The sequence below is a fragment of the Crocodylus porosus genome, unplaced genomic scaffold (assembly GCF_001723895.1).
Source record: "Crocodylus porosus isolate Cpor-Errol unplaced genomic scaffold, CroPor_comp1, whole genome shotgun sequence".
NCBI classification, from domain to species: Eukaryota; Metazoa; Chordata; order Crocodylia; family Crocodylidae; genus Crocodylus; species Crocodylus porosus.
The window spans coordinates 57,714,946-57,724,903 of record NW_017728950.1 but is presented as its reverse complement, the minus strand read 5'-3'; the positions used below and the strand labels follow the sequence as shown (position 1 = coordinate 57,724,903).

At 41.3% G+C, this 9,958-nt stretch overlaps 1 protein-coding gene across 1 annotated transcript in view; it reads right to left on the bottom strand.

The window, feature by feature from the left end:
- GLDC (glycine decarboxylase) overlaps nt 1–9,935 on the bottom strand; it is a gene marked incomplete at its 5' end in the record, with an annotated part of 75,676 nt that extends 65,741 nt beyond the window's left edge. Inside the window, one exon of the mRNA XM_019554745.1 lies at nt 9,851–9,935. Coding sequence (XP_019410290.1) covers nt 9,851–9,935 — 85 coding nt within the window. The remainder of the gene's footprint in view (nt 1–9,850) is intronic.
- Between the last annotated feature and the right edge of the window lie 23 nt (nt 9,936–9,958).

The following is a 9,958-nucleotide window of genomic DNA, read 5'->3' as shown; positions in this document are numbered from 1 at the left end:
ACATCTTGCTGGGGTCGTTTGACCCCAGTATTCTTTCCTGCCATGGCAGGGGGTCGGACTAGATGATCTGCTCAGGACCCTTCCAACCCTAGAAACTATGAAAATAAAGCAAGAGGAAACCTGAAAGCCACTGGCTTGCCCAGTGTTCCCCTCAGCCACGTTAAGAGTAGAGATGGAACCAGAAGAGGGAAAGATCTAACTATACAAGAAAAGAACAAAATTAAAGTACTTTAGATTGTATTTTGGTGCCTGGTAAACTCTCCCATCCTAGGAATCAGCTCACATTGCTGCTTCCGCTTAGATTCTTCCAACTCATGAAATCTTCATTTCATCAAGAGTGAAGAGAAGCATCTCGAGAGGAAGGCCAAGATACAGAGAAGAAATCCCTTGAGTTTTTACAAAGAACTTAACTCTAATTGCAGGGGTCTGCAACCCCTGGCGCACATGCTGAGCATGGCACGTGAGGCCATTTTCCTTGGCACACATTGTGGCTGGGGCCAGAATAGGGAGGCAGCAGCTGTTTGCAGCTCGCCCAGGTTCTGGGCAACTCCTGATAGCCACGGAGCCTGGGATGGGGGGGGAAGGGGCACAAGCAGGACATCCTGCCATGTATCCCCTGCCCTTGTTTTGTTTTTCTGGCATGTTGGTATTCTGGCACCTTCAAAAGGTAGACACTGTTTTGCTTTTCGGCACTCCAGCCAAAAAAAAAAAAAAACTACCTACCCCTGCTCTATCACATTCAACTGATTTTAAGGTACATCTCCTGAACACAGGCAGAGCCCTTCTTTGCCTGAAGAGTCCACATTCTCTCTACTTAAGTCACTATTTGAAGATACATTTTTGGCATGTAACATAAAAAGGCATTTCAGAAAGTGAAATAGAACATTAAGAAATGTACACGTAAACTTTTAGAACTGAAAACAAGAGGCTGAATTACACAAAACTGGAAGTCTACAACTAGAAAATAAGATGACAAATGCTTTAAAGTAAAAAAGTCAGCAACCTGTGGCCCATGGGCTGGATCCTCTTGCCAAGTCATTTCATCAGGTTTACAAAGCTGGGACAGCAGCAAGAAGAACTAGCAGCATTTGGTGGCTGGATCATAAGCACTGGCCTACTTTTGGACTGAGCTGTGTTAATTCGGGCCACTGCTAACTCCCATTTTAAAGTGTGAAAATGAAACAGTAGGGTCCATGTTAATGTGTTACCAACATGACCTGTGCTATTATCAGCCTGTTCATTTTCTGCATGCATTTTAAAATTCTATGATCTTCAAAAGATAGGAACTCCATCACCCTCAGACACTGGAAATTTCCCACACATTTTAGGTACTGCTGCAACCCAATACATAAATCCACAAACATTTCTGACCCCAATTAACTATTAAACATAATTGACCCCAAGTAACTATGCTGTGTCATCTGGCTCTGGGAGTTGCAGCAATTAGCCCTCTCACCACTCCCCCCAGCAAATTTCTCAGACATGTGGGGAGCTGTGGGCCAGAGGATATGTCCTACAGGCCTTTTTTTTTTTTTTTTTTTAGCCACCCCTGAACATTTTTCACATTCTTACACAATAGGGGTGTGCAAAGCAGGCCCTATTTGATTCAGATTCAGCCCAAATCAGGGACAGTTATTCAATTAGTTGATTCAGGTCACTGTCCCCAATTCAATTCGGCCGAATCTGAATCCGAAGAGTCTATGCCGATTAGGAGAATCAGTGATTCAGACAGACACAGCTTTAAATAGTTTTTCTACATACCTCGAGGTACCAGTGCAGCTTGTGAATGCTGTGACCCTGGAGTGCATGGGGCTTCTCACAGGATTACGGGGCAAGGCCCTCCATGTGCTCAGCAGTGAAGCTGAAAGTGGACCAGAAGCACTTCCGGTCCACTTATGGAAATGCCAGAGAGTACCCTGGCAGGCCTCCCTGAACCCCTCAGCTTGGTGATTGGCCATGGGGGACCCTGGGTGCCCCCTCCAACCCAGGAGGCACCGGTCACCGAGCTGGACAGAAACAGGGCCCCCCAGTGGACCTGGAAGTGCTTGTGGTCCACTTTCAGGGCTGCTGCCCCTGCTCCACTCTTGTGAGACGCTTCATCTGCCTCAGCATCGCAGCATTCACAAGCTGCCTGCTACTTAGAGGTATGTAGAAAAAACGTTTAAAGCTGTGTCTATGTCCAATACGATTCGGAGATTAAAGGGTCTTCCAATTCAATTCAGTGGCCGAATCTCCAGATCTGAATTGAGCTGAATCTACACCCAACTGAATCAGGGACTGAAGCTTCGCACAGCCCTATTAAGCAATTCTCTGACTCTTTCTATATACCCTCTTCAATTCATTGTCACCCCTTCTACTAAATGGATGCCAGAACCAGCATCAGAGCTCTGCAGTAAATAGCTCTACTCAATATAATAGCAAAAGCCAAATTCAAACAAAGACCAGTAAAATAAAATTAATGTGGGTATATGATAAGTGGATATTTAAACAAAACCATTCAAGTATTGCTTTTGAAGTCCACTTTTCTAAAAAGTAAGTGTCAAAAGTTGGCCTGAATAAGTTTATAACTGCAAAATTACTGGGATACAAGACTTTCAGAAATGTATTGCAAAATATGCAGAATCTCTGTTCTCAAATAGTGTACAAAAATGTGTGTAAGTTAGTACCAACAGAAACTTTTACATTAAGATGTGATATAACCAAGTAATCATTTAACATATTCCTAAAAAAAATACAAAAAATAAAGCCATACATGTTTCCAAGGGTACAGCAATCATAGATCTGCTACGTGAATTTGCAAGGATAAAACAAAGCAGATTACTCTTATATAAGGTGGTTTGTTCTTTTATTCCAAATGGGTCAATCGTTACATGCTTGCTAAAAGCAGCTTCAGTTCTTAAAGAAAAAACTATCCAGCAAAGGTCTCACACTGTCAGTGGCAAGAGGTCTCTAAAATACCAGATGTTTTCTCCCAGTTTCCAACCAACAGATCTCTAGCCTTTGTTTTGGCTATTGATCAAGCAAAAGTCACATCAGAGCAGTGGGACCCTGCCTTTTTGGAAGGTGTGCCACATAGTAACTCCATACCCTTTGTGATACTTCAATTCCCTTCCTCTGCTCTTTTTTTTTTTTTTTACCCTTTCTCCTCCTTGCCCAATCTGCTTCTCTTTCTTTTTCTTCAGCCCACCTCCTCCCCTGCTTGTGGCACAGGTTGGTCACACCCATGCTAGAGTATTTTTTCCTGAACTTCTATCAGGTGCAGCTGGTAAACTCAGACTGATGGGGTGGGTGGAGCAGCACAGGGGAGCTGGAGAGGAGGCGGAAGGGGGGAGGGGCAGTCTGCAGCCAGCCAGGCACCCCAGCCAGTAGCAGGAAGACTACAAACTCCACTCCACTCCACTCATCTGAGTTCACCAGTCACACCTGACTTGTGGAGGAAAAGTGGGTCAGTGATGGGAGGCTGGAGAAGGAAAGCAGACTGTAAGGCTATTAATTAGAATGGGTTCAGAGTTTAAAATATAGCAGTGTACAGTAAACATCCCTATCTTCCAACATTCTACTTGCTGGCATACTCCATTAACCAGCACCACACCACCACTGCCATCCACCACTCCACACTGCTGCATACATTCCCCGCCCCCCAGCACTGTCACCATGCCATCACCATCCACCACCACTGCCACGTGCAGGCCCCCCACTCTGGCTCCGGTATTTTTAGATAACTGGCATTTTTATGTTACTGGCACCCGGCATTCCCCACTCATGCCAGATAATGGAGATCTATAGTCCAAAAAAGCCAGGTAAGTTTTACTGTACTTTGTTTCATCCCCACTAGGCTTTCAATAGTACATTCACCAGCTAGACTCGCTCTGTAATCTGTCAGAAGGCACATTTAAAATGTCTACTCATCCCAGCAGGAACACCAAAGCTTCTTCACATCAGGTAAATAAAGAAATTATTCATGTTAGACCCCTTTCACTATCTACAGCCCAAATCTCATTTCCTGTTATCCATTCATTGTTCTCATCTATATCAAGGCCAAATTTATGGTACTGTATGTGTATAGCCCATTCTACCACCCGCAAACAAAACAAGCTTTCCATTATGAAGTACTGGCCTTTCGTGATTGTTTAAATGTCTTACCAAATAACACAAGCTAAATTACAGGATTTATACTTACAAAACAGTTACCAAACAAAGTAGTTTAAAACCAATTTATATTAATTTAATTTTACACCATTGTTTACATTAAAAAAGCAAAACAAAAAAGAAAAATATTTTCATGTTCTCACTAAGTCTGCAACTTCTAATTAAAACTGATAATGAAGATACTAAAGGCACGTACCCTCCCCCCCCACCCCCCAAGAAAAAGATGCTTATTTGCCCAAGTTGAGTGGCTTTTTCAAGCTCCATGGGTAACCCTAATGCTAAACACGGACTTAAAAATGGGTGTGGAGCATGTTCTTAATTTTTCTTGAACAGGAATGTATTTAGGTTCATGCTTAAGTGGCCTCCTGAATTCTGCCATAGTCTCTGGAATCAAAACCTAAATTTTTTTTAAAAGCTAGGTTGCACAGGAAGATAATGTTTTCCTGTTTGTTTGATCAGGCATAGGTCTTTGGAAAAGGATATTTATTTAAATTGATCACATAGAACACATTCCTAGAACTACTTTCCTCATTACCCCATCAAAGATGGACATTTCAGGTGTTTTTGCACAGGCTCCAAAGGTGGGGGAAGGAGGTGGCGCTTTAATTAGAGTGGCTCCCAAAGCCGCGCTAATTAAAGCGCTGTTGTGTCTCATGCATCAGGGTGCTTTACATGTTAGTGTGGAGGCTGCTCCAGTGCACTGGAATTCTAGCATGCTGGAGTAGACTCAATTAACTGAGTCTGCTGAAGCATTGAAATTACCAACTCAATTAAATCGAATCTGCTGAAGCGTGGCAATTACTGTGCTCCAGCAACCTCCTGCATCTTGTGTATCAGCATTGAACAAGCTTTAGTTCAAGTGCCCACATCACAATCTTTAATCATGGGGACTGTGATACACAAGATGCAGGAGGCTGCTGGAGTACAATAATTGCCACACTCCAGCAGACTTGATTAACTGAGTCTGCTCCTATATGTTGGAATTCTAGAGGGTTGGAGCAGCCTCCACTCTTGTATAGGCACCCCTAATGGTTTAAATTACATAATTTATTAAACTTTTTGAGAGTTAGTTTAACGTGATTTAATTCTTGTAAAACATTCCACACTCCAAGAACATATAAACCATATTTTCATGAGAAATTCCACACTTATTATTTCAAAGACAACATTCTCTACATGAATTATTTAATTATAAAGCTTGTTTGATCTAGCATTCAATGTTCTGTGTATAGTCACACAACTTTAGATGGAGCCTGCTGGTAGATACTTAAATAAGTAGTATCCCACCAGAAATGCATGGTTATACATGCATATAATGTAGGAAGACCCAAAAGCAGTAACAGACACATAGAAAAGTTATTCTTGCATCCTACATGAGGACCAAATCTAACTAGCTTTAGTAAAAGTTCCATACTCTAATCTACTAGAGAATACATATGGGTGTAGACACACAACGTTTAAAGACAGTTTAAATGAGGTGTAAGCCTGAACCGGATGGACATGCAACCTGTTAAACCAGTTTAAATCTGCCCTGCAACAGTTTGTGAGTGCACCTGGAAAAGTCAAGTACTATTTTGAACCGGTTTGCTGTTATGTTCGGACACAGACCTTTCTGAGACACTGGTCTTGGCAGTCCTGCAGGCATCCCACATTGCATATTTCTGCTTTGCTTCCCACTCCCTGCCCCTCACAGCAACTGATCATTCTGGTATCCCAGCAGAAGTCTAGAACCCGGCTCCCTGCTCCCTCCCTCCCTTTAGTTGGCACTTTGCTTTAAAAAAAAAAAAAAAAGCTGCACCACTCTGCTTGTTCAATAAAAGTTCTTTTTCTAACAAGCTGCTGTGTACTCACACTCCCCAATTCAACTGCAGCCCCCCAGAGGGGGGGGAAAAAAAAAACCAAAAAAAAACGGTGTGGGACCAAGCACTTCGTCCACTACTATTCCAGGTTAGACAAGCAGACTGCAGACTTCAGTCATATACAGGCTACTGACATTTACAAAGAAAAGGGAAAAGGGAAATTGCCCCCAGCCACAGGACACCCACTTCCTGGGATCCCCAAGGCATGGATGCAAGTACTCCCCTCTCCACTCACCCAGTCAGTGACATTTGGGAATAGTTCAATAGTTGTGTGCATCACACCCAAAACAGTTGTGGGAAATTGGTTTGAGGAAGTGAATGGTAACAATTAATACTACTTTGATCTGGTGACAAATGCACAGTGCTAACTGCCACCATTCATTTCCTCAAACGTTCCGTACGTGCATTTCACAGAACTTTCACTAAAGCTACTATATAATTCTCCATATTTCCCATTTCTTAAAGTTTACTTCAAAATTTGTTATTAACAAATTAGATTATAGTTCTTCCTATTCATGTTATTTTTTCCTTATCTGTAAAGGGAGACACAGACAAGATATCTAGATATAAAGTATTAGATTACAACAGTTAGTACATGGGCTTCTTTGTTAAATAAAGAGGTTGACAGGGCAAGCTCTGGTTGATAGGCAACCAGTTAACTATGTTTAAAAGCTTCACAATTAGAATACAGCACAAACTGTGCAATCTAAAATATAAGCTTAAGATAAAATAGAATTAAGTTTTGAAGATGCACTATTTAACAAACTACCATTCAATAATCAACTCTATAGCCGATTCTTCCTTAAAGTTCTCTCTCTTTTAGAATAAAAATAAATAAATAAATAAATAAAACAGAATAACTGGACCAACTGTTATAACGCTAGTTAATGAAGTTTTACTGAACATAATTAAAATATTGCCAGCTGTTCCCTTACAGACTCATATCGTTAGTGAGTATATGCAAAAGTTATTAATTCACACTAATGACAGAAAAATCTATTTGACATTAATTATAAAAAAGATAATATCAAAAATGTACTTTGTTGATTTATTTTGACAATCCTAGTTCAGTTTTCAATTGATATCAATTTTAATGACTTGCTAACAGCACCATAACATATTTACTAGAAAGCTAAGTAATGGAACTCATAATGTTACTAATGTAACACTTCAGTACATCATCTGCTATTAAATCTTCAGGAAGTAGAAAGAGAAAGATGTGTAAATTTTAAGTTACCTGAACACCTACTCTCACTGACAGTATAAGTTACAAACAGATTTTTCCAGAGGTTATATATTGATCATGCTAGATCATAAAGTGGTTTATTAAATTATATTTATGCAAACTGTGACAATAAGAGGGACAGTATTAAAACCACCCACTGTTTGGGGGGAGGAGGGAAAGGGTTACAGAGATAAATAAAATATACTATTGCACCAACAAAATTTACTCTTTTAAATATTTTCTTTAAAGAAAATTTCTATCTATATTGTATTATTCCCGGATAGAATCAAGCCTTTTCAAGCCACAGTTTTTCTGGCTGTTCCTTCTGGCTGCAGCTTCTGTTGTGTGATGTCATCTTGAACTAACCAGATTGAACTGGCCAGGAATCTCACAGAAGCTGCTGGCCCTAAAGTTTACACTCAATTTACAATTGGCTGATGAGCAATATTAAAAGGCAGGAAAAGGATTCAAAATAAGTTGGTCTTGCCTATTGGTATTTTAACACATACTTAAAAGGTAAAAAACTATATTGATATAGTAGTTTTCAGGACATTAGGTATCTATGAAGCTTTGGTTAAACAATCAGACTGAAACTTTCATTTTAAAAGGTTTTTGTCAGCATTATGCTTTCATGAAAAATGCTGGTAAATACATATTTACTGGGATCTTTGTGGGATCTAGAAATTTCCTAGTCTAAAGTCCAGTCTTTTTCTTCTTGAGAAGCTGAAATCTAAAAGTTTCTCTATAACACCACTAGTACATTGCTTCAATCAGTGTTACTATGGTAATTTGCTGAAGTACACTACTGCCTACTATTGCTGTTAGAGCTGCCTAAGGACCAAAATTAAAAATAACTTTTTATATCCACATGAAAATATTATTTCACGTAACTAATTCAACTAAACAGAGGTGCTGACTTGAAATATTGCAAATAGGTTTTCGTCACACTGGTTAGCCTTTAAGTATATAAAAAACCATTTGTTTCTGATGCACAGCATTTCTTCTTGCGCGTCTTCAGTCCCAGTGTGTGAATCAGTTCCAGAAACAAACCAAAATTCCAGCCATTATTTTTATGTACCTCTTGTATGTAGACCATCTAGCTTCTTTGTATTAAATTTCCAGATAAAGATTCTGACCAACAGGCTTGCAAAGAGGTTACTTAGAAAACCACCAATGACAATATATGGCTATAGTTTTGTAAGCACAGTTTGCTAACTGTTCTGAAGCAACTCAGGATTTGCAAATAACAATTCTCAATCTGTATTACCCTGCCTTAGGGCATACTAAGGTTTGCCAACACTAACTCAAGACACATTTCTAGGTAGGTCTCAACCTAAAGCATCAATCGCCATTTGAAATGAGCACAAAGTGGTACTTTTGTGCAGCAAGCATACTACTGGAGACAAGTAATGTTTAGCATAGGGGTAGGCAACCCCCGGCACAGGTGCCAGAGTGTGGCACTTGAAGACACTTTTCTTGGCACACATGCCTCTGTGTGGATGTCAGGGAAGGGGCTGGGGCTACATGGCCACAACAGGAATCAGGCCCCTTCTGGCTCCCTCACCATCCACCCTTGGCATGCCAACATCTTACAAGTTGAAACTGCAGGTGTTTTTTTGTACTCTGCCCAAAAACATTGCTGACCCCTGATCTAACAGCTTAAAGCAGTCACTTTCAACCTGGGTGCCACAGCACCCTGCAGTGCCTTGACTGAGACCCTTTCAAGGGTGCCATGCGACATGAGCTGTGCCAATGTGATTCTTAAGATAAACCCAGAGATTTCAAGTAGAACTTCACAGTGTTAAAAACATGCTGCCCTGTTCGGGTCTGCCACAACAGAAAAGTGGCTTTATTTTTCTGTGGTCATGAGCCAAGTAAAATCCAAGCTGACACTTCCCAAGAGGTGCCTTGAGCCTATGAAGGTTGGGAATTACTAACTTAAAAGCCCAACCCCAGTAAGAAAGCTCTTGCTTGTTTGCCACAGGTCCTCCTCTTTACTTTACTCCAGCAGAGAAGTTTTCAGGGGAAAGTTTAGGCATCACCTTCACTGGACTAATTAGGGCCCTGCTGCATGTTCAAATAACAGCAGGATAGAAGAGAGCTGTTACACATTTCCAAGCACTAACTTGGTAGCTGGCTGGCTGACTTTTTGTAGCTGCAGCACCAGTCATCTTTATGGCATGAGGCTGGCCACATGTGCAAATTAGTGATCACACAGCAAGGTGGTCAATCAGGCTATATTTAGACCAAGTAATTAACCATGTGACAAACTGGTGAATCGTGCAATAAATGAGTACAAAGATGCTAGCCCAACTGTGTTTACTGTGCAATTCACCCGTTTATCAGGGGGTTAATTACTTGGTCTAAACATATTGTACGATTCATCACTTTCCTGTGTTATCATTTGTTTGGCATGTGGCTGGCCTCACTTTGCACACATGACCAGTCTACCTTTTCTACACCACTGGAGGGGGGAATGCACAATGCATACAAGGTGGAGCAGGAAAGCAAGTGCCCAACTCTTACCCTCAGCTACACTGCTGTAAAAAGCAAAAGGGGGGTGGGGAATTGCCACAGCCAGCCCCTAAAGGGATGGCAGCGGAAAGGGGTCACTTACAAATGGGGTCGTCCATCTTCATGGGCCGCTGGAGGCGGATGCTGGCAGGGATGGTCTGATCGATCAGTTCGTCGAGGCTCTGCAAGCACAAGCACAAGCACAGGCGGG